The 26,588-nt window shown below is 46.6% G+C and overlaps 11 protein-coding genes across 32 annotated transcripts in view; 5 read left to right on the top strand and 6 right to left on the bottom strand.

Annotated features, from left to right (window-relative positions):
* Positions 1-78: 78 nt before the first annotated feature.
* LOC6727975 (protein O-mannosyl-transferase TMTC4) lies at positions 79-2,908 on the top strand. Its single transcript, XM_002103291.4, has one exon. It carries the CDS (start codon positions 329-331, stop codon positions 2,444-2,446), a length of 2,118 nt encoding a protein of 705 aa, XP_002103327.1. The 5' UTR covers positions 79-328; the 3' UTR covers positions 2,447-2,908.
* LOC6727974 (cysteine protease ATG4D) lies at positions 2,688-5,946 on the bottom strand. The gene is made up of 6 exons (XM_016176659.3): positions 5,788-5,946; positions 4,642-5,599; positions 4,388-4,583; positions 4,245-4,321; positions 3,602-4,077; positions 2,688-3,541 (listed from the first exon to the last, which is right to left on the bottom strand). The coding sequence occupies exons 2-6, from the start codon at positions 5,597-5,599 to the stop codon at positions 3,239-3,241; spliced, it is 2,010 nt and encodes a 669-aa protein (XP_016034567.1). The 5' UTR covers positions 5,788-5,946; the 3' UTR covers positions 2,688-3,238.
* Positions 5,947-6,142: 196 nt separating this feature from the next.
* Positions 6,143-8,222, top strand: LOC6727973 (3-hydroxyisobutyryl-CoA hydrolase, mitochondrial). Of its 3 annotated transcripts, none has more exons than XM_016175371.3 (4): positions 6,143-6,278; positions 6,348-7,232; positions 7,497-7,765; positions 8,023-8,222. In XM_016175371.3, the coding sequence occupies exons 1-4, from the start codon at positions 6,276-6,278 to the stop codon at positions 8,027-8,029; spliced, it is 1,164 nt and encodes a 387-aa protein (XP_016034565.1). In that variant the 5' UTR covers positions 6,143-6,275; the 3' UTR covers positions 8,030-8,222. The 3 variants fall into 3 exon arrangements, with proteins under 3 accessions (XP_016034565.1, XP_016034564.1, XP_016034563.1); XM_016175369.3 differs by having other exon boundaries at positions 6,145-6,278; positions 6,351-7,232; XM_016175370.3 differs by having other exon boundaries at positions 7,497-8,222.
* Positions 8,080-10,581, bottom strand: LOC6727972 (conserved oligomeric Golgi complex subunit 2). Its single transcript, XM_016176658.3, has 4 exons — positions 10,440-10,581; positions 9,319-10,389; positions 8,579-9,264; positions 8,080-8,522 (listed from the first exon to the last, which is right to left on the bottom strand). Exons 1-4 carry the CDS (start codon positions 10,530-10,532, stop codon positions 8,240-8,242), a joined length of 2,133 nt encoding a protein of 710 aa, XP_016034562.1. The 5' UTR covers positions 10,533-10,581; the 3' UTR covers positions 8,080-8,239.
* Positions 10,582-10,637: 56 nt separating this feature from the next.
* Positions 10,638-11,797, top strand: LOC6727971 (translin-associated protein X). The gene is made up of 2 exons (XM_002103287.4): positions 10,638-11,485; positions 11,537-11,797. Exons 1-2 carry the CDS (start codon positions 10,773-10,775, stop codon positions 11,718-11,720), a joined length of 897 nt encoding a protein of 298 aa, XP_002103323.1. The 5' UTR covers positions 10,638-10,772; the 3' UTR covers positions 11,721-11,797.
* LOC6727970 (aprataxin and PNK-like factor) lies at positions 11,737-12,872 on the bottom strand. The gene is made up of 3 exons (XM_016176657.3): positions 12,312-12,872; positions 12,087-12,250; positions 11,737-12,032 (listed from the first exon to the last, which is right to left on the bottom strand). Exons 1-3 carry the CDS (start codon positions 12,752-12,754, stop codon positions 11,824-11,826), a joined length of 816 nt encoding a protein of 271 aa, XP_016034561.1. The 5' UTR covers positions 12,755-12,872; the 3' UTR covers positions 11,737-11,823.
* Positions 12,873-12,914: 42 nt separating this feature from the next.
* LOC6727969 (colorectal mutant cancer protein) lies at positions 12,915-16,635 on the bottom strand. Of its 4 annotated transcripts, none has more exons than XM_039294830.2 (7): positions 16,130-16,635; positions 15,323-15,572; positions 14,936-15,277; positions 14,747-14,880; positions 14,391-14,692; positions 13,621-14,331; positions 12,915-13,562 (listed from the first exon to the last, which is right to left on the bottom strand). In XM_039294830.2, the coding sequence occupies exons 1-7, from the start codon at positions 16,415-16,417 to the stop codon at positions 13,430-13,432; spliced, it is 2,160 nt and encodes a 719-aa protein (XP_039150764.1). In that variant the 5' UTR covers positions 16,418-16,635; the 3' UTR covers positions 12,915-13,429. The 4 variants fall into 4 exon arrangements, with proteins under 4 accessions (XP_039150764.1, XP_016034560.1, XP_039150765.1 ...); XM_016176656.3 differs by having other exon boundaries at positions 14,936-15,265; positions 16,130-16,634; XM_039294831.2 differs by lacking the exon at positions 16,130-16,635 and adding an exon at positions 15,640-15,847.
* A 154-nt stretch (positions 16,636-16,789) lies between these two features.
* LOC6739733 (coiled-coil domain-containing protein 149) lies at positions 16,790-18,827 on the bottom strand. The gene is made up of 6 exons (XM_016172040.2): positions 18,692-18,827; positions 18,045-18,629; positions 17,885-17,992; positions 17,740-17,827; positions 17,543-17,681; positions 16,790-17,486 (listed from the first exon to the last, which is right to left on the bottom strand). Exons 1-6 carry the CDS (start codon positions 18,755-18,757, stop codon positions 16,916-16,918), a joined length of 1,557 nt encoding a protein of 518 aa, XP_016034559.1. The 5' UTR covers positions 18,758-18,827; the 3' UTR covers positions 16,790-16,915.
* LOC27208122 (copper homeostasis protein cutC homolog) lies at positions 18,822-20,945 on the bottom strand. 3 transcript variants are annotated; one of them, XM_039294834.2, is made up of 3 exons: positions 19,609-20,002; positions 19,310-19,557; positions 18,822-18,951 (listed from the first exon to the last, which is right to left on the bottom strand). In XM_039294834.2, the coding sequence occupies exons 1-3, from the start codon at positions 19,845-19,847 to the stop codon at positions 18,917-18,919; spliced, it is 522 nt and encodes a 173-aa protein (XP_039150768.1). In that variant the 5' UTR covers positions 19,848-20,002; the 3' UTR covers positions 18,822-18,916. The 3 variants fall into 3 exon arrangements, with proteins under 3 accessions (XP_039150768.1, XP_016034558.2, XP_039150767.1); XM_016183744.3 differs by lacking the exon at positions 18,822-18,951 and adding an exon at positions 19,041-19,253 and having other exon boundaries at positions 19,609-20,945; XM_039294833.2 differs by lacking the exon at positions 18,822-18,951 and having other exon boundaries at positions 19,041-19,557; positions 19,609-20,945.
* Positions 20,946-20,956: 11 nt separating this feature from the next.
* LOC6727965 (programmed cell death protein 10) lies at positions 20,957-23,206 on the top strand. Its single transcript, XM_002103281.4, has 5 exons — positions 20,957-21,211; positions 21,389-21,566; positions 21,625-21,757; positions 21,824-21,988; positions 22,362-23,206. The coding sequence occupies exons 1-5, from the start codon at positions 21,146-21,148 to the stop codon at positions 22,444-22,446; spliced, it is 627 nt and encodes a 208-aa protein (XP_002103317.2). The 5' UTR covers positions 20,957-21,145; the 3' UTR covers positions 22,447-23,206.
* A 364-nt stretch (positions 23,207-23,570) lies between these two features.
* LOC6727962 (peripheral-type benzodiazepine receptor-associated protein 1) overlaps positions 23,571-26,588 on the top strand; it is a 28,046-nt gene continuing 25,028 nt past the window's right edge. For 6 of the 15 annotated variants that reach the window (XM_039294820.2, XM_039294819.2, XM_039294817.2 and 3 more), the window contains exon 1: positions 23,572-23,959. In XM_039294820.2, the coding sequence (XP_039150754.1) occupies positions 23,853-23,959 (107 nt within the window). In that variant the 5' untranslated portion in view covers positions 23,572-23,852. Of the gene's footprint in view, positions 23,960-24,015; positions 24,307-24,521; positions 24,661-26,588 lie in introns of those variants that run through there. The other 9 variants (XM_039294822.2, XM_039294825.2, XM_039294823.2 and 6 more) reach the window with 4 other exon arrangements.

Below are 26,588 nucleotides of genomic sequence, written 5' to 3'. Positions count from 1 at the left end.
CTAGCTAGCTTTTAGCAGTTTGTTTTTATTACTATTATTTATACTTGAATATCAAGTGTATATGTAATTATTTTAATATGAATACTCTAAAATTAGCACATTTGAGAGTTTTATTTACGTAATTTTATATGATCTTATAACCATATATTTTTCGATACATATTTTTAGCTATACTGCACACATTTCTATCGCTGATCTGGCATCACTGTCCAGTGAGGGGGTGTTTGGACAAAAACACAACAAAAAATGTATACAAAACAACTCCGATTAAAATTCGCAGAATTAGTGAATTAAACTTAAAAAATTGACAATTAGTAAATAATCCAGTATGCTAGACCTCGTTCACAAAGCCACGCTGCATAGCATGGTCTGTCAGGCAATACTAGTGCTAATCTGTTTGCTATGCTACGGATGCGGCGGCCTCAGTGGAGCCAAGTTTGTCTTCGATGATACGGTGGCCATCGTCAAGAACCGGGATGTCAACTCACTGCCCACCAACTGGACGGCGATCTTTACGCACGACTTCTGGGGTGCTTCCTTGCTCAGTTCCGATTCCCACAAATCGTTTCGGCCACTGACCACCCTGATGTTCCATTGCGAGTATGCCCTTCTGGGGCTAAGTGCCGCCCACATGAAGTTCCTAAACCTCCTGCTGCACTGCGTCAACACGATACTCATGTGGCGATTGATTCGGTCTCTCTATGTCCCGGAGGTCAGCACGGCGAGATGGGCCATCCTCTCCGCGGCTCTATTTGCCGCCCATCCAATTCATACAGAGGCGGTTTCTGGTGTGGTTGGCAGGGCCGAGCTCATGTTCGGCATGATTCACTTGTTGTGTCTTCTGCTAACCGTGGCCAATACTGGGAGACTTGGTCCACAGACTGGCGGTCTAATCATGCTGCTCACTGCTGTGGGAATGCTGTTCAAAGAGTCCGCAGTGACCATCCCCATGTCGTGTGTACTGTTGGATTACTTTCAAAACGGCTACTATCATCTGCGATTCAAGGATCAGTGGAGTCTTTTGCGCACCCGGATGAGCTACTTGTTCTACTTGCTGGGTACCTTGGGTCTGCTAACGGCTCGCCTTTGGTGGCAGGACTTTGAGACGCCCACCTTCAAGGAAGTGGACAACCCCGTGGCGCACAATGAGCACGTGCTGACCCGTGGGCTCTCCCAGCAGTATCTGCTGGTCATGAACATCTGGCTGATGCTGTGCCCCCACTGGCTATGCTACGACTGGGCATTGGGTTGCGTCAAGTTGGTGACCAACATCTGGGATCTGAGACTGCAGGGCGTGATCGGATTCTACTCCATCGTATTGGTGGCTCTGATGAACTTCCGACGGCTGCCCGGAATGATGTTAGCTCTGGGTTTAATGATCATCCCGTTCCTGCCCGCGTCGGGAATCATTTGCGTAGGATTCGTGATTGCCGAACGGACGCTCTATGTACCCTCCATTGGCTTTTGCCTGCTGTCCATCTACGGATTCTTATATTGGTATGACAGCAGTACGGAAAACACCCACTGGCGCACTGCTCTACGGATTCTTTTAATGCTGCTCTTCTCCGTTATGATGGTACGGACTCGCCAGCGAGCTACTGACTGGCTTAACGAGGAGCAGTTGTTCAAGTCCGCGCTACAGGTGTGTCCTGACAATGCCAAGGTACACTATAACATAGCCCGACTGGCCACTGATATGGGAAACAATACGAAAGCCTTTCAGCACTACCACAGGGCCATTGAATTGTATCCGAACTACGAGTCAGCTTTGATGAACCTTGGCAACCTGTATCGGGAGCACGGACAACTAACCACCGCCGAGGAATACATTCGATTGGCTTTGCAGGCGTATCCTGCATTTCCAGCGGCCTGGATGAATCTCGGCATTGTGCAATCGGCTCAGGGAAAGTTCGACAAGGCTCTGGCCAGCTATGAGAAGGCCCTGAAGTACAGAGCCAATTTCGCCGTCTGCTACTACAACATGGGCAATCTGTATCTGGAGCAGAAACGTTACGCCGAAGCGCTTCATCATTGGCAGCACGCTGTGGCACTAAATCCCCGCCAGCCAAAGGCCTGGGCTAACATTCTCACAATGCTGGACAACAAGGGGTTGCAGGAAGACGCTCTGCGCATCTCAAATCAGGCACTCCAACATCTACCCAACGATGTTAGTATCCTTTTCATTCGCGCCAACGTGCTTGGCAAATTAAAACATTACACGGAGGCGGAGACGATCTACAAGCGCGTTATTGAGCTGGAGCCCCACAACACATTGTACCACACGAATCTCGGAGTTCTCTATCATCGCTGGGACAAGACGCAGGAGGCTATAGAGGCTTATCGGACTGCAATAAGTATTAGTGCGGCTAGGGCAACGACAGCCCGGGAGAATCTCAGCAAGCTCTTAAAACGCCTGGAGCGGGAGGCGCAGGTCATGCAGAGATAAGCGTTTCAAGTCCCACCATCCAAATATGGATCCAACCAACAACTTGGTTGTTTGCAAATAATAAGAGGTATGTACACTTCGCAAGCTGTAATAATCCCAAACGAAAGATGAGGTTGTGGGTTAAATTACTTATTCATAAAAGACATTAAAACTAGTTAGTCTAATTTAATTTAAGTTCCGTGCAATATTGTATCTATATCATACATCCATATCCCATCAGCGAAATCTCATGACACCTTAATTGTATTTAGTATAAGTTAGGATAGTTTATTTATTTACTCGAGGGTATATACAATTAATGTTAAAACTAAATAATGATCGAACAATTACAAGACGACTTACATAATTTAACTAAACGCTAGAACTAAGGACTACATGAAATACTTCAAAGAATAGTGACAATTGGCACCATTGTAAGATAATTCAATTCCATTAAAGATTCATGATTTTAAAATAATAATACCGCAAATTACATAGGTTTATATATAACACATATAAACAGATCGGGCTGCTCGAACATGGGAATAGCTGAAAAACTTTGGCAGAATGCGAGACGACAGGTCGAACAAAAGAGAGATTAACGTGGACATCAGTAAATATTCAAGATACATGCATGCGTCTATGTACTATATGCGTAGGCGTAAAGGTACAACAAAGTCTTTGTGTTTGAGATACGGGTCTGTTGGGTTTTTCTGGGCGAGCAAGCAAGCAGCAGCGGCTGGCAACTAAATCAAATAATAATGAGCAAATAACACAGCTAGCACAGCAACACGGTTATGTGGTGGCAACGATCTACAGCAGCACAAACTCTTCGCTTTCACTATCATCTTGGTCGTGCTCATCGCCGTGCTGTGGCGGCGCCAGTTGAGCGCCCAGTTCGTGGGCCAGAGAAGCCACTTGTTTTATGAGCGGCTTGTACAGCGAATCGCTCATTTCGTCCCGCTCGTGATCCATGCAACGACCGCGGGAAAATGAGAACAATGGATAGTTCATCTCTGTTTGCTCGGTTTGATGGGATGACTGAGGCGTCGTATGATGGCTCCCAGCCGCCTTATCCACAGTTGCCCCAGAGGCGCAACGCATAGGATGCAAATACTGTTGAAACGAAGATACTTAATAGGACGTTGGATAACGAAATGTTTGGCTTTTGCTTACCAGCTGCACGCTCTCCATAAAATTGTCGAAATCACTTTTGGTGGCACAGTAAAAGCCGATACAACAACTAGGATCCATTTTGCTGGCCTTAAGCTTCCGCGGCGACTTGCAGTGAAACGAGTGCAGGGAGAAGTTCTCTTGGTTCACATCCACCATCTCCTGGCAATAGTGCGGATCCAAGTGGATGAGCCTGTCCTCCTGGAAGCCGACAAAGTACAGCGAATGCTTTGGCTTTCCACCAATGATGCCTAGGCAGTGTTCTGTACTCAGCAGCAGCTTCAGACAATGGGCATACACAGGATTCAGTTTATCACTGCCCAGGCGCAAAGGTATCAGAACGATGAGGGACTTCCAGTGCTGTTGTTGCTCCGTTTTGGGAGTTTCCGCCTGCGGCCGCTTCGCTTGTTGCCAAGGCACATGGGGTTTTGGCGCCGGTTCCGGAATGCTGCATTGATCCTCAATATCTTGCAAGTAAACTAAAACACCACAAAGTTGGTTATCAAATCACATACCTTATCAATTGAGCCCATGAGTAATGAGCTTCGCGAACAAGGTTGCAGCAATTACTCATGAACATATCAATGTGTCATGGTAGTTATCTTATGAATCTTTGATTAAGGGATTCCTTTCTGCTTGTACTTACTCGTGCAATCTTTGGCTACATAGACACTAATATTGTCAAAGTCTGCATTTTCCTGAGCAGCGTGCTCTAAGGCGTGTCTGTGGTGAAGTGAAGAGTTGTTTAATTTAATAAAGATTAACAAAGCGATAAAGATCTGTACTCACTTAAGCAAATAGGAAACAGAGGCGGGACCGTACCAATCGCCAGGTTTTTTACCCAAATGCTCCCCCAGCCGCACCAGGGCGTGAATGGAGAAGGGACTGCTTTTTGAGGAACTGTCCCCGAACCACTTGACGATCTTCTTATGCATATTGTCCTCGTAAGTTGAGTGCAACTGGGACTCCGAATCATAGCGCCAGCCTGAAGCAAGAAGGTTTAATAGTAATCAAACTTATTTGTGAGGGCTAGTTTAACTTACTGCGCCCTAGGAAGTGACAGATGAGTCCTTGAGCGAAGAGCATCTGACCACTCCTTAGCATACAGCCCCAACCGCAGTCCGAGGTGTAGTTGGAGCCATTCATTATCGGGAACTCTCGCCGGTAGGTCATCCAAATCCTACTATAAAAGTCACGACGAAAGCCTTCGATGCCCTCCTCCCAAGGCTGTTCGCCCACCTGGTTCTCCACTGCGTCCATCCCCAGTTCCTGGGGCACCACAATCTCATCGATCTGCTGCGGATTAAGGGCTGGATACAAGGAGGTTGACGTCGAAGTGGCCTGAATGCTGTCGAACGCCGATGTGGCGTTATCGGGGGTGGTATCCGCCCCGCTGGGCAGCTCGGTGATGGAACTTTCCATGCTTACGGGCGGAGTAAAGCGGCGATGATAGCACCGTCCCAGCAGCCACACGGGCTGCTCCTTTGAGAAGCTGGTCTGCCTCATCTTGCCGCTCCAGCCATACTTCACATTATGCCACATTGCCACGAGCTTAGACTCCATGCCCTTGGTGGGAGTACGGTTTGCCGACAGGTCACCGGGTTCCTCGCTGTGCTGCTCCACGTGACCGCAGCTCGGACCGCTGTTGCCGCCGCCGCCGTAGAGCTGACTGAAGGCGTTCATGAAACGTGATGACGTCGATATTTTGCGCTGCGGAGTCGCTGTCGCAGCGTTTTCCGACTTGAGGTTCAGATTCGCACCTGATGTGCTTACGGGGGAGGGGGAAGGGACGCGTGGAACGGCGAATACAGTGCGATGAATCGTCTGTATGGGGGCCGCCTGCTCCTCCTCGATGGCGCCGTCCTCCACCAGCGGCAAGGACAGCGGATCCGCATCCTGGCCGCATATCCGACTACCCTCTACAATGGTGCCCTCGCCGGCGGCTTCGAAGAGCATCAGTTTTTCGTCGGTCAACTTGGAAAGGAGGCCGTCATAGTTCATCTGGTTGGTGGCCGTGGACGAGGACATGAAAACAGAGGCGGAAGTGGTAGAAGAGCTATGACGCTTTGTCCGTAGCTTGCGGAACTTAAAGAACTGCGGCATTGTAATCTCGGTGCGAGCCCCTTGCTATCCCTGGCTTAACTGACAAGCGACCACCGATTGCGTGCTAATTACAAATGTTTACTCACCGTTTATTTGTTGACAAAATAAGATAAAGTAACTCCACGAAATTTGTTTTTCTTATTCGCGAGAAGTACAATTGCCAATTTCAGTGTTGCCAGACTGCAAATCTGCTCTATTATGAATATGTTTGTAACGTGTGTTCTTATTTACGTTTATCTAATAATGAGTTCAAAAGTATATTTTTGTATTAAGCTGTTTTTATAAAATTCGTATCTATATCTAAAGTTCTTATAAATATAATATGTGAATATATAATAAATAAAAGAAGCCTGGAATAGGTAAGCCCTTTCCAAGGCTGTTTAATAGAAACTTTCCATAATTTTACGCGGATTACGATTTCTGGAACACCCTTATTTACTTCCGCCATGTATGCGGTCTGGCAGCACCGCGACAAGAACGACCAGCTGTGCGGGTGCTAAAATTCTATTGCGCAACGCTGAAATTCTAAACACTCGCTTCGCCCCACACACAACATTACTGACACCCGCTCAAAATGGTAAGTAATGCAAATTCCTGCAAATAGATGCGCTTAGCTAATCGAAAACAATTCGATACCGCCGCCCAGCAGGGCCCAATTCAAAGGTTGGTGTACACATTCGGTCATCGCACCTGTAGCCAATTGCCGATGATCGGCGGAGCAGCGATATCCCAAACAAAACCAACAACAATGGCCCTCTCCGTCCGCCAATCCTCCTCCTCCGTGCTGGCCACGGAGTCTTCTAATAAGGGAATGATTATTCTAAACCGCCCCAAGGCGCTTAATGCCATCAACTTGGAGATGGTACGCAAGATCTACAAGCACCTGAAGAAGTGCGAGAAGTCCAAGTCGCTGGTGATCATCAAGGGCACAGGTGACAAGGCCTTCTGCGCCGGTGGAGATGTGCGCGCTCTGGTCGAGGCTGGCCCCACGGATGAGTCGAAGAGCTTTTTCCGGGAGGAGTACAGCACGAATGCCCTGATCGGGAACTATAAGATTCCGTACATCGCCATCATCGACGGTATTACCATGGGCGGTGGCGTGGGTCTGAGTGTGCACGGCAAGTACCGGGTGGCCAGCGATCGGACGCTGTTCGCCATGCCCGAGACGGCGATTGGCCTCTTCCCGGATGTGGGTGGATCATACTTCCTACCTCGACTGCAGGGAAAGCTGGGCCTCTACCTGGGTCTCACAGGATATCGACTGCGCGGCGGCGATGTCTTTTACTCGGGCATTGCCACGCACTACTGCGAGAGCAGCAAGATCCCCGATCTCGAGACGGCTCTCCTTAACTGCCCGGATGCGGATGATGTGCCTGAGCTGCTGCAGAAGTACCATTCCACGCCAGAAAAGCCCTTCTCGCTGCAGCCTGTCCTGGAACAGATCAACAAGAACTTTTCGGCGGACTCGGTGGAGGGAATTCTAGAGAATCTGCAGAACGATGGCAGTGAATGGGCCAAGAAGACGCTTGAGGTGAGTGGTGCACAGTTTACTAAGTGATAAGAACACAATCGGATGTTAATTGGCTGGGCCAATCATCGCTTGGCGCGCGCTTTTAGCGCCTAAATATTTGATCCGTTACCAGCCAATTAGCAACGCTTTAGTTGCAGCACGACTTTTCTTAACTGAATAAGTTACACTAGCTCACAAACTCACACCCCAGACCTTGTTGCATTTTTCTATTAGAGTTGAATCTTATTATTGAAATCAGACACATTGCCTTTTTCTTTGTTTTAGACGCTCTCGAAGATGTCTCCCACCTCGATGAAGGTTACGTTCCGTCAGTTAGAGCTCGGATCACAGCTGTCGCTGGCTCAGTGTCTTATTATGGAATATCGTCTGGCCGTGCATCATCTGGAGCGCAGTGATTTCAAGGAGGGAGTGCGTGCCCTTCTCATCGACAAGGATCAGAAGCCCCAGTGGCAGCCAACCAAGCTGGCCGATGTCACCGAGGAGCATGTGCAGTGGTTCTTCCGCAAGCTGCCGGACACCGAAGAACTCAAGCTGTAATGTAGCAAGCCTAGTTTTGTTTTTGTTTGAGCCTTGGCATCCAATCCTGTTTGTCTTCCGTTGAGCCGCTCATTCTTATATGCACACAACCTAATATCTCTGTATATATCCTTGCAAGCTTGAGTTATGTTATGCATGGTTTCTTGCCTGCCGTTCTGCAATATTCTTTATATATCTTTAGCGTTCTGTGGCCACAGTTTAACGAGTTCTGTCGGCTAATTTCCGCAATCTCTTCTCTGTTTCATTCCAACAGCGAATAACTACAAGGAAGAATCCTTTTCGCCGGTATTTACCAATAACGATTGTGAAATTCAATGCATTTAAATATATGATATACATATATGCCTATATATATTATATACAATTCGTAGTCCTAATACAATCAATAATTGTGCCTAAAGAATCGTTAGAATTCGTTTACCAAGAATAAAAAGAAAAGTATACGTTTGATAACTGATCGTTGTTAGTGTCTAGGCGCTGTTATCCTTTAGCTTGATACTGTCCTCCACCATGTTTGTCAGCTCGACTAGCCTATCGATCTGGGTGGCCTGAAAGTTTAGTTTGCCCAGCTCTTGCCTCCAGGATGTGACATCCACTCGCAGTTGGACGCGAATCTTATCATCGTCAGACATCACAGCCGAGCTTCCAGTCGACACAGTCGCGGCTCCGCCACTTTTTACATTTCGCAGGCGTCGCAATGACTCTTCGGTTTTCTGTACGGATGTGAGCACATCGCTCACCACATTGAAGTACCTATAGTGCGAATAAAAGTTCAGGCAAATTCTAACCCATCGTAAAATTATACTCACGCCTTGGTTATGTGACTAGCAACCTCCGACAAGATCTGTTCCACCACCAGGGTGCCAAGCTGGGACTCGTTCTGCTGGGCAAAAGCCTTCAGCGGTCGAAGCATTTGCTCCACATAGCTCGAACATCGTGTGGGAACCTCTCGATTCGTCTTGCGATACAAACGCGGCAAGTCGTTTACCTGGCGCACATTTTCCGTCTCGCATTCTCCGATCAGCAACTCCACTAAGGTCTTTTGTATGTTGGTCAAATGCGCACCTAGCGTGTCGGCAAGGCAGGACATTGATTTGGCCAATACGTCGCTAAAGATCTTCGTACGCTGTTCAACGGGCACTGACTTAATAATCAATTGCTGAAGCTCTGGCAAATACGCGTCAAGTTTGCGGATGTCTGCATGGAGGGCAATAAGCAACTGGTTTCGAGTGTAGGACTTGGAAAAGTTGCTGCCTTTCGATAGAGTAATTGCATCCGTGATCCAGCGCGAAAGACGCAGTACCACCTGCACATTAAGTTTGTAAAATTTCGGAAATACTTCGGGTAGGTAAACTCCTTCGGCCCAGCAGCGTATCATAGCCTCCTTCGCGGCATTGAATGCGGATATTTTGTAGTCCCTATCGGTGCTTTTATCATTTAAACTGTCCTCCTGGAGCACCGGTTCCAATTGGGCTTCAAATTTACCCGCAATTTCCTAAAAACATTTCATATTTATCAAAAATTCTACTATTTAAGCTTATTTACATACTTGAAAGCATATTTGGAAGTAAACAGGAAGATTCCAGCGGGCCTCAAAGCTTTTTGTTTGCTTGTGCTGGCGATAGAACGCCACGGCCTGCTCTCCGGAGCAGGTCAATAGCTCCTCTATTTTGCCCAGGAAGTCACGAGTGCACTTGTATTTTACATAGAACACCTCCGAGTTGCCAGGCGCAAATATGGAATTCATGTGCAGTTCAAGACGCGTCTCCACATCAGACCAGTAACTATTAACCACGAAGTTAAAGCCCGGAAACTTATCCGAGTAAAGCGTAAGGCGCAGCAGATCGGTCATATGCAGCGATATAAAGTTGAGGATCTTGCTGTAGATGCCAGCTAATCCCTGCGGCGAGTTTTGCAACTGTTGTTCGCCAATGACGCCCGTCATATACGGAGCCACCACATCCTCGCGGAAGGCGCACTCTGCCTGATCGCAGGCATTTAGAGTTATATAGATCCGCAAGCAGCGCTCCAAGGATTCCGGTGCCGAGTTGCGTGCCTGGCTAAGGGCGTCATTGAAGAAGCGTCGCAGATGCTGATGCAATTGCCCTTCAAGCTGTTCGATCTTCCCTTGATGCTCGGGGCTTAAGTGCTTGGAACAGTGTTTCTCATGGAACTTCAATTGAATCAGGTCTAGGGCAGCGCGCTCCAGGTCAACGGCCTTAATTGGCTGTTCCCCGCTCAGCTTTCGGTCGATTAGATCCTGAAGCTTGTTAATGGTCTCATACACTTTCTTTAGGCTCTGCAGACCGCGTTTAAACTCGCGAAGCTGACGCTTCTCCTCCAACTGGGCCCGCAGTTCGGTCACGTTCTCGTCTATTAAGCCGTGAATGCTCTCGATGTCGCTGCGGAACTGCTCCAATGGCTGTTGAATGGTCTTTATATTCTGGTCCAGTCCGACCAGGTTTGCGCTCAAGTTTACAAAGTCTGCGTAATCCTCGTTGATCAAATCAATCATGGCCGCCCGCAGACCTTTGAGGTAAAGGCCCAAGTTGTCGCGCAGCTGCTCCAGACTGGGCGCATTGCGGTTCTTGTGCAGAAACTCATCCACCGAGAAGTTTGCCTGTTCGAAGGAATTTTAGCAAGGGAACACATCTGACATGGATTACTAACCTTCATAAACTCATTCTTGTCGAAGCACAGCTTCTCCGCTGTGCTGGTGGAGCCAGCTGTCAAGTGAGCCGACTTCTTGACCGGATCATGCATTGCCTTAGGGCTGGAATTTAATTATTTTTATATTTTTAACAAATTCTTGCCACGAAAGTTCCCTGGCTATCGATATTAGGTGGCGATATATGTCGGAGACTATCGATATGGCCGATACATCAATTATCGGACATTTGTTTACAAAAAATTTATGCCGACGCGATTGAAAATCTGAAAAAGTAAGAAGAAAAAAAAACCAGTTTTTTAACCGTTCAAATAGAATCGCGCAAGACATCAATAATGCCGAAAAACGGAGGTGCTGGTCACAGGAACAATGCTCCTAGGAAGCGCCAAATACCGGCTGCCCAGCTGGATGAAGAGAGTCCCATTGTCCAACAATTTCGAATTTATTCTAATGAATTGACCATGAAACACGATCGCCACGAGCGAATTGTCAAGCTGAGTCGTGACATTACCATCGAGTCCAAGCGTATCATCTTCCTGCTGCACTCCATTGACTCGCGTAAGCAGAATAAGGAGAAGGTCCTGGAGGAGGCACGTCAGCGACTGAACAAGCTGATCACGGTGAACTTTAGGGCTGTGGCCCTGGAACTGCGCGACCAGGATGTCTACCAGTTCCGCAGCTCCTACTCTCCAGGATTGCAGGAGTTTATCGAGGCCTACACCTACATGGAGTACTTGTGCCACGAGGATGCTGAGGGCGAGAACGAAACCAAGAGTGTTTCAGATTGGCAGGCCATTCAGGCGGTGATGCAGTACGTCGAGGAGAGCAGCCAGCCAAAGGAAGAGCCAACTGAAGGCGAAGATGTTCAGGCTATAGCTCAGGTTGAGAGCCCAAAGAAGTTTCAGTTCTTCGTGGACCCCACGGAATATATACTGGGACTTTCGGATCTTACGGGGGAACTGATGCGCCGCTGCATAAATTCGCTAGGCAGTGGAGATACAGACACCTGTTTGGACACCTGCAAGGCCCTGCAGCATTTCTACAGCGGGTTAGTTAGTTCATCCTTAAGTAAACTCAATTAACTTCCAATTTTTTTCAGTTACATCAGTCTAAACTGTCAGAGAGCCCGTGAACTATGGCGTAAGATCACTACCATGAAGCAGAGCGTTCTTAAGGCCGAGAATGTTTGCTACAATGTAAAAGTTCGCGGCGGAGAGGCTGCCAAATGGGGCGCCACTTTTGATCAAAAGCCAGCCGATGAAGTGGACGAGGGCTTCTACTAAAGGAACTCCATAGACATAAGTTTTCGTCAACAGAATATATAAAGCCTATTATTTGGCCAATGAAACGTATAATCTAAGTTAACAGCGAATTTGAATGTTTAGTCTAATCATAGTCATCCCCACTTATGGGTTGGTTATCATCCAGCTCATCATCCTCATCTTCGTCTATATCTGCGCCTGGACGGTAGTCCGCATCCTTGTCATTGTCGCCTCCAAAGGGTTCATCCTCCTCATCCGTTCCCGAGTCATCGTCGTTCTGCCTTTGGGCTTGGCGTTGACGCAGACGATTTCGAATGTTCTGCGCGGAATTGACTACAATGGGCTTTAGCCTGTTTAAAGCCGAAGTAAGTCAAGCTTCCTACTTACAATCCGCAGGATGGGAGTAATCCTGGAAGTGAACTGGGTTACGGCGATAGCATGCGTTACCGAAAGGACATGCTGGAGTTCCGAGGGGTGGCGCTGGAAAGTTTGGTCGCCGGTAATCCTGATCCCCCGGATGAGCTTCTGCACTACGATGAGCCGGATTTCGCCTGGCATTGGAAGAAGGTATATTTTTAGTTGGTAAACTGGGAGTTGGTCAGTGTGCATCACCTGTAGCATCGTATGCCGAAGCGACAAGAAGTCCTAATACTGCTTGAGGAGACGGTGGACTCGTCGACGGCGTTCTGTGCATTGCTATTAGTGGGTTCAGTTTTTACCACCGCACCTGCATTTGGTGTTCCATTGTCCGCTGGTTCGGTTTTAATCTTGATCGAAGTGCAGTGCTCAGCAGTGGGATCATCTTTATGCTCTGCATCCTCGACTGGCTCAGCTTTTATTTTAATAGGAACTTCAGGATTTGTTTCATCTTTAATGGACGCCACAGGCTCCTCCGATTTTACGCGCTTTCTTCGGTCGTCTTCTGCGCCACAATTTGCGTTGCCATTGTGTGTGATATCTTCAGAGGATTTTCGTTTGGCGCCACAATCGGCTGTAGGTCTTTTTATAGCTGCATCCTCATTGGCAACACTTTCCACTTCTTCTGTGGCACTCATTTTAAGTAAATTAAGTTAAATTTTCAAAACATTTGCATTTCACAAGAACTAATACACTTGATTCTGGTGATTTGCAACACTATACGAAATGGTGATGGATTCTTGAGTTAATTTCATTAACTTATCGATAAATTATTGGCGCCAATTGCAAATTCGAGTATTTTAGCTAGTTTTAGTAGACGTTTTATATTTTGTACAGTTTTAAATACATATTGAATCATATAACAAGCAAAATGCGAATACATTGTATAAATATAGGATTCCGTGTATGCGTCTTGAATAACTCCTTAGTTTGCCTATTCGTATGTGTGTATATGTAATTGCTTGTGGCCCAGAGACGAATGCTCCAATCCCACGGATCTATGGATAGGTTGGTGGAGCCTTGCTCATGGCACCTCTGAATATGTATGTATTTGAGTATGTAGTTACTGCAGCCTTATCTGTGGGGCAGGGACACCGCCCAAGCCCCAGCCGACTGCAATTAAGTCGCATGGCACATTCGTGATACTGTCTTGGTCATGGCGGATCCAGGGAGACTGCTGGGCGGGTGGTCATTGCATTAAAGGTAAAATAAGCGATATGATCGAGAGGGAAAGATCTTTTGCGGGATATGTGACAAGCGCGCCCGCTCCACGCCCAGTTGCTCAGTCCTCCTGGAAGGTCGTCATGCGTTTCCTACAGAGTAGTCTCAGGAACATGGTTATGGCCTTGTTCGTAGTCCAGCCGCAGGTCAACAATCTTCTGCTCCAGCTTCCTCACCCGCAGCTGGTACTTGCGCTTGGTGTGATCCAACATTTGGCCCAGATTGCTGAAAGGGGAATATGAAGCAATTATGTATGAAACAGTTAAAATAAATCGAATCTTACTGGTTGGATTTCTGCAGTTCACGCACGTTCTGATGCAGTTGCTCGTATTTTTCGTCGAAGGCCCTCTGAGAAGCTGTTACATTCGCCAACAGCGTCTGTATGCGACCCTTGAGCTCCGTTTCTCGAGTTAAGGCCTCCACCAACTGCTGCTCTGTGAGAGCCGCATGCTCCGCCTCCGAATACGAGACTCGATTGTTTGCCTGCAGCTGCTTTAGGGCTTCGTGCAGTATGCCCACTCGCTCGTTGGCGTTCTGCCGTTCCTGCTCGGCCTCTTCCATTTTCGTCTTCAGCTGCAAATTCGAATCCCGCAGCTCGAGTATTTCTTGCATAATCACTGCTGTCTCCAAATCAATGGGTGACTTCTTGTCCGCGCTCCGCAGTTCGTGCTCCTTTTCCAAAGCCAGGCGCTTTCTTTCGTATATGTCGCTGAAGGGTGATTCCAGACTGACAATGGTATGCTGGACATTGGAACGACGTCCCTTTAGCTTGGAGACGTGGTACCGCAGGCGGTTGTCGTCGTCGGCACACCACGGCCGGCCAGTTTTCGGTGCATCCTCTGGGCCCAGGTTGATGTTGTGTTGCCACGGTCCCAGGCTATTCTCACACACGTTTTTCTCGCTATCCAAACGGGCCAGCAGGTGCCGGGCCACCGACTCCACCGATCGTCGACTGTCTTCCGCTGCCACCGATTTCTCTCCCAGCAGTGCCAACCTGCAAGTGATGAATTGTGAAACAAGGATCAACACGCGTCATATGGTGATTGTACTTACTTGCTTTCGAGCAGTGCCAACATTACGTCGTAGGCTTCGATGGCGCGATCACTGCAATTAAGCGCCAACTGAAGAGCAACCGCATTGGACTCGTACTTTCCGCATAGCAGATACAGATGCTCAGTGTGCTCCTTGCATTCGTCTAGCGTTAGTGCCAGCATGGTGTTTCGCATCTCCAATTGTTCAACACGTCGTTGCAGTCGCTCGATATCTTTGCTCAAATGTAGGGGCTCCATAAAGTTCTCCATGTATAGGTTTTGCTCCTTTAGCTCCGACACCAAATGTTCGACCAGATTAATTTGCTTAAAATGAAATGGGTTGAAATGTATTCTCTGAAAAAAGTTTGGTCAACACACCTCGTTGCTCATCGAAGTATCTTGTGATGGATCTTCTCCGGATTCTTGTTTGCTGGCGCATCGCAACTTAACCCGTTCAGCCATTTTCGGTACCGCTGGAGTGCGTTTTTGCGGACTTGTCAAGGAAGTGCAAACTGAAAGCATCTAAATTTGTAAACATTCTTTCATCATTAGGATTATTTCTACTACCATTCAAATCATTCAGTCGCTGTCCGCACTCGTTGACTTCCGATTCGCAGTCGAAGGCGACATTGGTCTGCTCCTCGACCACAGCAGCGTCCTTGGTGGAAATCTCGGACTGGAGTAGGGCGATTCGAGCTCTCAAGTGCAGAACTTCCTCCTGAAGTGCCTCCACTTGTCCCTTATGGCTCAGTTCCTGCGGTTTGTGGGCAACGTTACCCACGCTAGTGGTACTGCAGGCGCCCTCGAAGTCTTCCAGTGGTTCCGTCTGGCATTCGGCATCAGGATTGGTGAGGTTAAGCTCGGAGTTGTACACTGAACCCTCCTGAAAGCTGAGTTCTGAAAATAAGACTGTGGATTAGGGGTTTATTTCCCACATTTGAAACTGCTACTCACCGCTGCCTTCCGGCTCCTGCTCCTCCATGATAACGTGATCCTGTTTGCTGCGCAGTTTCTTGCTTAACTCGGCTATGACACAGTGCATCTCGGTGATGCGACACTCGTGGGCCTGGCTGACAACCTCCAAGCGCTTGTGGCATATTTCCCGCTCCGTGTTGCTCTCTGTGAGCTGCCTTTCTGCCTGCTGCAGACGCTGCGTGAGATCCCGCACCCGGTTTTCTAGCTGTTGCACCGACAGTTGCTCAACCTGGAGGTGAATCAGAGGGAAAAAGGCGCATTAGAGGTTTCTAAGTGGTTATTCTCGGGGTCATCACGTTTATGGGTCGCCTGGCCAGCGGATGAGCCATCAGCGTGTACTCCCAACTGCGTCTCTTGTCGCTGGGCACCGATGGCGTATCGCTGCAGCACAGGCAGCTCAGGCTGCGCGGAAGCAGTTGCTCTGAAATCATGGTCCAGTGGAAAATTTTGACTGGCGATTACGTCGTCATCCGACCGCGGATGCATCCGCGCTCTCCGCCGCTGCAACTTGACCCTCAGCCTTCCACACGCATCTGCGCACTGGACGCCAACCGAATTTCAAGCCCGAAACACTTTGAAAACCAAGGATTGAAAAATCTGCGTTTCTTAGCAGTGAATTCAAACTATACAATAATGAGGTATTTTAAATTATTTTGTGATAATTTTAAAAATTAATTTAAAGCGAACTTTATCATGTTTAGTACCAATGTATCAAGGCTAATTGGGATATTGATTTTTTTGATTTGAGACCTGGTTATTTCTCTCAGTGCGGGCACCATTACTCACTTTGTTGACAATGTCTAGCGTGGAGCAGCTGGATATGTTGTTGTCGCTCTCGGTGGTGTCCCGCTGCGTGTGCTCCGGGGAGTCTAGGTCGCTGGATCCCACCAAGTGCCTGCCACCGGGTCCTCCGCCGCGCGGCGAAATGCTGCCGAAGACGTACTCGAAATCCTCGCCAGCCGCGCTGCCGGAGTGCTTGCCCTGAAATCCACTGGAGTCACGCTGCTTGCCATTGCGACGCGGCACATCGGTGGCTATCTTGGCCACTCGGGCGACCTGCACATCATTCGACATGGTGGCGATGGGCGGCTGCAACGACTTTCCGACTAGAATTGGCCTGATTTGGGCCGCTTAATGATGACTTTTGATTGGTGCTCCATTCCCAGGATATGTGGCACTGGTGTTAACTCTACATGACTCTTTAAAAACGTGTCTTAAGGCATTTTTAATTCAAAAACTTGAAATTACTCCAACCAGTCGGGATATTTATTGCATTCTTATCAGAAAATGTATACCCAGAAATAAGAGTGTGTGAGAGTGTGTTTATGCTAACGGTATACAACACTTTGAAATATCAATTATCGATAACTTGGGCGCGTCTTTTAAAACTGTAAACTATAGCTATGTACATACCTATATTTAAGGCAATATTGATAATATTAATGATTTCTTTTATATAATCTGGTTTTATTGTACGCTGTTGCGGTAATATACATATATTATATCTTTTGTCAACACTGAGATATGGTTCCATCTATTTCTTTGGGAGTCCTCAATTGAACTAGTTTTTCTCTAAGGAATAGCAGCCAGATTTTCTGCTCGTATCGTCACCATGGCCTCGTAGTCCCGCATGTCCAGATCGTGAAGTGCTTTCTGGACCAGAGTGGCCAGGTGAGGAGGCAGGTCCTTCAGATCCTCCATACGTTCCCGAGCCACTGCACTGGATATCCGAGGCGTGCCGTTGCAGCGGCTGCTCAATCCACAATTGCCCGAATCTGTTGTGGCCGATGAAGACTTCTGGAAGTCATCGGGCTGCACATCTGCACCGTACACAGACGAATCCACAGACTCCGTTGAAAGCGAGGACATTCCATCGTCGGTGTGCAGAGCCTCAACGGACTTGTGCTTCTTAGAATCTTCATGATTCACTGTAATGGCGACGCCTTCGTTATCTGGCTCAATGGACGGAGTGCTGCTGATGTCGGCGTCATCTACCATGGCGGAGCAATAGCCATTGAGGAGCAGCTGCGAGGGCGCATATCCGTATTCCATGTCCTCCTCCTGCTCCTCAGCGTTGTCATCGTTTCCGGAGAGGAGCTGTTGCCACCGCTGCTCCAGCTCCGTCATCTTGCCAGCCAGTATTCTGCGGGATGTATGGGTTTATGAAATATATATTGATTTTGATCTAGACTTTCCTACTTGTTGGTCTTCTTTTGATGCGTCAGGGCCAAGTTCTTGTCGTTGAGATTGTCCAGCAGGGCCAGACACAAGGATTTTAGATCGCTTAAGCTCTCGGTTTTCTGGGGCAGATCAATGCCGCTCTCGAGGATTGTTTTCACTAGGGTACAAAGACATTAGAAAGGCATGAAAGAGGTGGGTACCATATAATTACTCACCTTGCCGGGGGCTTAAAATGGTGTCCTCATTTGTGCTCCCACCGCCAAGTTTTACAATTCCCTTCTTTCGTTTTGCATCCAACATGTTCTAAATGATTTAAATATAAATAAATTAAATGGAAATAAGTTTTAACTAGTACAGTACCTTGTACTTATTGATGCTCTGTTTGGTGAGCTCCAGTTCGCTGTCTTGGATCTTCACACGTTCATGCAGGTACTTGTTCTCCAGCAAAACACCATCGATGTCCAGGAGCTGGAAAATCAATAACTGTCAAGTAAGTGCTATATAGAATCAGTTAACTCACCCTTGGATGCGTTTTCTTCGCCCTGAGGGCCACAAAGAGCTCATGATTGAGGCGGTGTGCCTTGCACTTGTAGGCATCCCGCTCGGTGATCAGCTCCTCCTTCTCATCGATCACCGCCTTCAGGTCGAAGGCCAGCTGGGCATTCCGTTTCTTGAGCCCCTCCAGGTGACAGATGAAGTTGGCCCGCTCCCGACGCCACTGCAACTCCTCCTTGTTGCGAGCGGCATTTTCGCTGGCCATCGCTTGTACCCGCGACTTGTTGCTGGCCTCCGTCTCCCGGAGGAGTTCCATGTCGCCATGCAGTTCGTTGAGCCGCTGCCTCAGGGCCTCCACTTCGGTGCTGAGCTTCAGGTTCTGCTCGCGCGTCTCATGGAGCAGGGTTGCCAGGCTGGAGTTCTCGCTGAGGGCTCCGCATCCACCGACAGACAGAAGTTCGCTATTACTCTTCAGCGCTGAGTAGCGCAACTGCAGGGTCTCCGCCACCAGCTTGTACTGGTCTCGCTCCACGCGGAACTGCTCCAGTTCCTGGCGCAGGATTCGCAGTGCCTCCACCTTGCTCTGCAGTTTCCTGTGCACCGCCGAGGTCTGTAAGGGTGGGTCGGTCATACAACGCATTTGGTTCGCACGAAGGGTGGGGGCGGACTCACCTCTACATTGTACGTGGCCATATGTTGACCGAATCCGTGATGACTAGCCACATCGTCCAAGTCCATGACGAATGCTTGAGTGGGTTTTCCGTTTGCCGAGCTCGAGATGTTGACATTGACAGTGATGGAAAACTGAGGGCTATCTGGAGGAGTCAGCTGTATCACACTTTCTCGGGCTCCAAGGACCCCATTCTGGCCCAAACACGCAGCTACAGTGAATCAATTTTAGATGCGCCTGCGCGGTAAGCCCCCAATGAAATCTGTTTGAAATTCGATTCATATCGATAAGCCTAATTTGAAATTAATTTTATTGTCTTCATATGTAAATATCATTAAGCAGACGATTCCATTTATTATTTAAGAGAGATTTCAATTTATTTGAAAATAGGTAGGTATGGATTTTTCGACATATGTATCAGATGGGACCAAACTCCTTCTGACTCACTGGAGGTTTTTTGACGACTTGATATTGCTCTTAACACCCTTCTGCGAATGGTTTTCACTTTGGCAATTGTGGCCGTTTTGAAATCCATCCTTTCGACCAGCTTTAGCATGCATTTCACTTAGGATATACTTGGATTTCAAGAAAGAGATCTCAGAAATTGTTAAAACACCTACCTTTGAAACCAATCTCCTCACTTAGCTCGTAATATGAACTCAGCTCCCTACCACCTTTCTGCCGTTCACACACTTTCCCGGAATGGATTCTGGACGTTTGTGATTTCCTTTGGATCTCTACTACGTCTTGGGTTTGCTCTTTCTCTTCTGGCTCCATGTGAGACTTGCATTGCGTCCAACAGGCCTCTCTGATGTCGGTCGCCTTGCAAGTCCTACGAAGATGACACCTTCTTTTACTTGATTTTCGCCTAAAAATTCATTAGTTTATAACCGAGTTCATATCATCTCATTTTCCTTACTCTATTTGTTTGTCTTGAGCTTTGTTTTCCAATATAGATTTAATGCTGTGCTCATTGTACGATAGCCCCGCAATCAACCTTCTATTGTTGGCCAGCAGTTCTTTCAATCTCCTCATATGGTTATTTAGCTTTACATTGTATGCTTCTATTCTGTACAATACCATTTCTGCATTATTTAAGTGATCATTAAAAGAATGATGTTCTAGAGCAGCTGGATTCTCTACTATCTCCACAATCATGTTGCAGTACAATCAAATCAATTCAAATTTTGATTATTTTTTTGAAATTTAGAATTTTAGGGATATGACTACTTAAGTAAAAACTATATACTAGTTATATAAAGATGCTGAAGTCATCAAACAGTTAAGTAATAAATTAAGTCTTAGGGATAGGTTAAGTACTGTTTCAGCGGGAGCTCATTGCTTTCGCAATGGTAACCATCTTCCGCACCACGATGGAGTTGGTTCCGTAGTAGGGGTCCACGTCCTGTTTGCCCATGGTCACGTCACACTCCATTCGTGTGGTGGTGGGCGCCACGTAGTCCTCGCCGGCCGTGTCCAAGGCGGACGCGTGAAACTCCAGGCAGCGACTGACCGTGAGGATCTCCTCCAGGTTGGACACCTTTATGCCGGCACCGGGCATAACTATAAAATCTCTTTGATGTTTGGCTATCAGCTGTGCCAGGCAATCCACGCCATCGGCAGCCGTGGGTCGGAATCCGCTGCTCAGCAGTCGCCGGAAACCTAGTTCCCGCAACATGTCAACATTCTCGTCCATGGACTTCTGGTCGGTGAGGTCGAAGGCGCGGTGAAAGGTCACTGGCAGACCACCCGACGCCAGCAAAACGTGCCGACACTGATCCACGTTGATGCTGCGATCCGGATTCAGGGATCCGAATACGAAGCCATCGGCTCCGTTTTCCCGCAACAAGTCCATGTCCGTAAGCAGGGCGCACATCTCCTCGTCGCTGTAGACAAAGTCAGTGCCCCGCCGTGGTCTCAGCATGCAGTAAATGGGTATTGTGAGCGTTTCCTTAATGGTTTTCAGGGTACCGACGCTGGGTGTCAAGCCACCTTCGCCCAATGCCGAACACAGTTCAATGCGTGAAGCTCCGCCATCCTCGGCGGCAAACGCAGATCGTATGGAGTCCACGCAGACCTCCAACTTGATATCGTGGGTGGACATTTCTCTTATCACTGATAAAAAGACAGGTAAACAAAAATAAACCAATTTATTGCAGAGTTTCGATAGGTTTATGTAAATCAGCTGATTCTATACCAGCAGCTTCTACAGAAGCAATCGATATCTAACCAAGCACGACACATTCATCGATAAGAACCAGTTAGTTTCCAGTATTGAAAAACAACACTGTGCCTGTGCTGTTGTGAACAATTTTTGTTAATTTTTTAATTTGATTTGCGAGCGTCGTGCGAGCGAAGCGACGGACATCGCACGGAACGGGAATCGCAACTGGGTTCCTGCAGCATGCGCCAGGACACCTAGGCACCAGTAGAGAAGACCAAGCACACTAGTAGCAATGACAATGGGCGAGCCCACGTCGTCTCTCGTTCTGCCCGTCATACTGCGGCCCATTTTCTCCCAGGTAGGTGAAACGATCCCAGGTGCTCGGCTCCGCTCTGCTGTGCTCTGCACCGAACCCGTGAGCCCCAAACCGTACCTCTGAACCCTTCAGCCCCGCCAGATCGTGGCCTGTTGCGTAAACCCTTACATGGGGTACTTGGGCTTGTAATTGCCTAACTTTGTGTACGTTTACCTGCAGCTCGAGCGACGCGACGTTGGCGCTGCCCAATCTCTGCGCTCCGCCATTCTCAAGTCGGAGCAGAACAATCCGGGCTTCTGCTATGACCTCGTAGCCACAATTGTGCGGCGGGCCGATCTGAATGTAAACCTAAACGAGGCCGTGCTCCGATTGCAGGGCAAAATTACGGAAGCGGACCGTAAGTAGCCACGCCAGCAGCTGAGTTTCGTAGCTAACGTCGTTTCCCCCTTCCACAGTCAATGAATACCGCTTGACGCGCACGGAGGAGCCCTTCCAGGAGCTCAATCGTAAGTCCGTGGCTCTCAAGGTGATCCTCAGCCGCATACCCGATGAGATAAACGACAGGAAGACCTTCCTGGAGACCATCAAGTGAGTAAAAAATCAGTGCATAAGCTTTACTGATTTATGAATAATGAATTTTACTGCATTTTACAGGGAAATCGCCAGCGCCATAAAGAAACTGCTCGATGTGGTCAACGAGATCGGCTCGTTCATACCTGGCGTAACGGGCAAGCAGGCTGTGGAGCAGCGTAAGAAGGAGTTTGTCAAATATTCCAAGAAGTTCAGCACAACGCTGAAGGAGTACTTCAAAGAAGGACAGTAAGTAATAAGAATCACCTGCAGTTACTTATTTACTATATGTGTTATCAAACGATACGCTGCGACGCAAAGACAGCCGGTTTCTTTAATCGGCTCATATCTGGTTTCTTATCGTTTCGGGCCAACCGTTGAGATGATGTCATACCATTGGCATTCCGGGTATTGTTTGGTTTATCATTTTGCGCCGGAGATTCTGAGGGGCGGATATTAAGCCAGACCCCCGCCCATTTTAAATTGTAAATTGCTTCGATTACGTACTGATGGCTATTACCGCTGACCTTTTTCGTAAAATTGGGGCCAAATTGCATTACTAATTCAAATTGCTTCAGCAAGGATTTTCTAACCGATTCTCTTCGATTTTATCTATTTTCAGACCGAATGCAGTATTCATAAGTGCACTTTTTCTAATACGGCAAACGAATCAAATAATGCTGACAGTTAAGAGTAAATGCGAGTAGAGAATTAAATCCTTTAATTATGGCAAATTTTAGTGGCATTTTAATTTTATGTTTAAATAACCATTTAACATCCCAAGACCCAAACAAATAAAATAAACTCAACACACTTAAATACACAATCGCCCGACACAGTCCAAGTTAAATGTTTGAACGTAAATGAAAATCTGTTGTAACTAAATAAATAGGCCTAATTTATAACGTATATATGTATTACACATACTCGGACACTAAATTCTGCGAAGCCTAAGCATTGTAATTAACTAGTGAGCAACTATTTATGGAGACGGACGATGTGTGCGAGAGTTTCTTTTTCGTTTACAATTTATTGTAAATAATTCATTATTTTCTGTTAACAAACAACATCGGCTAGTTTGTTTTTGTTTAGGAGAAGCGCCTACGAATAAATTTAAAATTAGTGGAAAAAAACGAGAAACAGGAAATGTATGTACTACGGGGAGATGACAAACAAAAACATGAACGGAACACTTAAATTTTTAACTGTTTTTAATTGTTAGAGTTTGAAATTTAAACACTATACATAATAATCTTTTACTTAATGATATGTTCTATTTGAAAACTGCGAAAGCGAAAGACATTAGTGGCCGACAGCACTATCAACATGATGGAGAAAGAAATTATTTTAATTAATAAAATGTTATATGAAAATCGAACACTAAGCAAAAGTAAAAGAACGGCAACAAACTCATAATGTAGACATAGCGAAAAGAAAACGACAAATAAATGTATTTATATTCCAAAATTGAAAAAAGCGTTTTATATTTAAACAATTTACGTAAAATAATTTTATAATTTATAGTCTTAGGTGTGGAATTTGATTGTTTGTTGATTGAAATTAAAATTACTTTTGTCGAGTTAAGGATACTCGAGAATTTATTTCGAAAATCAGAGATTGGTAAACTGAAATCAAAATCTCAGATTTACACGCACATGGCGTTAACAGAGAACAGCACTGTTAACGGATAACAGCCACAAGTAATAGTAAACCCCCAATAACAGGCCCTGAGCAGAAAGTTAACCAGTTGCAACCCCAAAGGAGTCCTTCTGAGAGCGGGAGAGAATTGCCCGTTTTTCAGTGTCATTTGGCAGAAAAATCGATTCCCCGCACACTGGATAGTGGGCATTGGGTACTGAGTGCTCGGCTCTGGGTTCTCTGGGCCACTCTGCTCTGGCACACTGAGCACCGAGCTGGCAGTTGGGTAGAAATCAGAGTACGAGCCAGCAGCGCGACCGAGATGACCCACTTTTCGGTATTCGCACTGAGACCCAACTGCTACTACCCACAGAAAGTGGACAACTAGGCGGAGTTTTTTTCTATATAGTAGCAGTGAAACGATCGCGTTTTTCGGATATATTATGTACAGCCTACGTAGCCTAGTGTAAACTATATGCATTTATGTGAATTTCCCAGCGCAAACGTGGAAGAGGAAAACAGGCGACCTGAAAAAGCAGCAGCAGCAGCAAGCAAGAAGCAGAAGCACAAGCAGCAAAAAAGGTTCGCAACCCGTTCGAAAGCCCCCGAATAAAAAATATTACAAAAAGTTAACCCAAAAAAAAGGATAAAATCCTGTGCTTCCGAAAACCGCAATTTAAGCAAAAAGTGCCAAAATCGCGTGGTAAATACTTATTTTGCGCAAGCTGAAAAAAAGAGCTGTTATGCGAGCGAGCGAGCTCACGAAAAATTTCGCTGTACACCAAATGTTTGCCCAACAGCACCGCTGCTGCGTGAAAATTCCATTTTCTCGCCAATAACGTGAAAAAGCTCGCCGCGAGTGCAGTTAAAAAATACAGTGAAAGATATAATGATTCCGGGAAAATGGTGGGCCAGTGAAAAGTAAAAGTGTAAGCATATCGATAAAGGAAAAAAAAAACGAAAAAGAGCAGCCAGCGTAAAACTACACTCTCCCACACACACTCACATGCATACATATATATCCAAACATATACATATACATATACATACTCGCCCACATGCTGATGCATATACAATATGCAAATGCGGGTAATCACTGTAAAACCAAGGCAGGCGAAATTGTGAATGAAATCGAAATTATAGAAAAATGCCTAAATAAAATCGGAGAAATTGGCTAAAAGCAGAGTTCAGCTACATTTTGGCATAAAAAAGCGCGCACCCACATACACTCACGCATACACCCGCCACACACATACAGAGAAAGCGAAAAGAGCGAGAGGCACGTAAGTAAAGTAGATGTAAATGGCCAACGAAACTGGAGCAGCACCAATACCACTGCAAGTGCCACAACGGCAGGAGCAGCATGTGTGTGTGTGAGCGTTTCATATTCATAAGCTTCCAGCAGCAGCAGCAGCAGCAGAAAAGTCCCACTTTTTGGGTTCGCACTCTGGGGGCGGTTTTCACTTCACACTTGGCCCACAGCCTGCGCAACAACAATGTTAAAGTTGTTTGCTGCTGCGTGCGTAACACACATACTACATACTGTGTACACCCCACACACACGTTCGTGTGTTTGTACGTATGCATGTACATACATATGTATGTACACAAAAGGTATCTAGAGCGTGCATGCGGTTACCGTTACCTTCTCTCGAGCGGAGTTTCAATACCCGTAACAGCACTTCCCACCGATTGAATGCCTTCACGCATTTCGTATATATTTATAGCCCACTGTACTCAGTTTCCACTGCAATGATCGAAAGTCACGCGCCGATGGCCTGGTACACGGTGCGGATACTTAATACAACATTATCACAACCAATGAAGAGAATGACTTCATAGCTTCCTTCTATAAATATATGGTTTTTTCTGTTGATCACTGAAAACTAACTGGCCAAATTTAAATTAATATGTTGTATATTTAGTTCATACTTTCTTATGAATGAAGAACTTAAACTATTCAACTATTTAATTCAAGTTTTCTTTAAGCCAATAGAAAGATCATCAGCGTTAAAACTATAAAGAACGGCTTGAAAAGAAAAGCCATTATAATTTTATTGGATTTTTCCGAGCAGGATTAATCGTTGAGTTTGGCCAATTTTGACAGATGGCAATCATTCAATAATTTATATGCTGGGCTGCCAGCCAAACTGCGACCATGAGATGTCCACAGGCGGGGATCCCACTGCTTCTCTTCGAACCCCTCCGCCCCCCCCCCCCCCCCTCCTACTTTCCACTACCCATTTCCCGGTTTGGTTTCCCATCCCATAACTGTGCTATGGTTTTTTCTATAATATTTCAGCGCCAGAAGCGACGAAATTCGTGGTACTGTGTGTGTGTGTGTGTGCCTGTGTGAGCAGCTTGTTATAAATAGGCAAGATAGTTTTTGTGCTAGTGTTCTGGTTCGCTTTTTTCCTTGTCTCTGCGATTGAGGTCATGCCAGCAGCAGGATAATGAACTTTTCCCAACATCTTAAACGTAATTGTAATTGTAATTGCTCGACTTTAAAAAAGTTTCTGCTCGCAGTGTTATTTTTAGGACTTGCCACTCGTCATATTCTCGAGCACATTGTCGACTATTTATGCATGTAATTGTTGGCAATGGCTGTTGGCCCCTGCCTTCGTTGGCTTTAATTGCAGCACTTAGAAGCACTTGATTGTTATGGCCCAAGTGTGTGAGCATTCAATTAATTGAACGACAGCTCATTAAGAAGGCATCGAAGAGCAGGCAATGGTGCTTTAAAACATTCTCCGACCTTTGCTGGTGAATAAATATTAGCTTGGTATGGCCAACTTTTGCATTTTTCGTCAGTTTGACAAGGCAACCGAATCCGGATGCTAATTAATTGCCTTTCTTTGCAAACTTGTCTGTCAACACACAAGGTGGAAATTGCCATTTTGCAGTTGCAACTTTTGTTCTCCGGCTTTTTTTCCTGGTTTTCTGTGCACTTCATTTCAGAGTAAATCAAAGTTGCTGCGCGCCAAAAACCGAAAACGCAACAAAGTTTTTAAATTAGTTTGTCGAAGTTTGGAGCCAACAAAGTTGGCAGGAATATTTCGTCTCATTTCTTTGTGGCTTTTTTTTCCAACCACGAAAAGTCAACGGAATATTGTTTTAATTACGACTTTTTGCATATTTCACTTGTCGCCATGCAGTTGTAAATGAAATTACGCATACGCCACGTTGTGCGGAAATAAAGATACTGAGATGA

The sequence above is a fragment of the Drosophila simulans genome, chromosome 3R (genome assembly GCF_016746395.2).
Source record: "Drosophila simulans strain w501 chromosome 3R, Prin_Dsim_3.1, whole genome shotgun sequence".
Lineage (NCBI taxonomy): Eukaryota > Metazoa > Arthropoda > Insecta > Diptera > Drosophilidae > Drosophila > Drosophila simulans.
The sequence above is the reverse complement of the archived record's forward strand: the minus strand, read 5'-3'. Positions and strand labels throughout refer to the sequence as shown.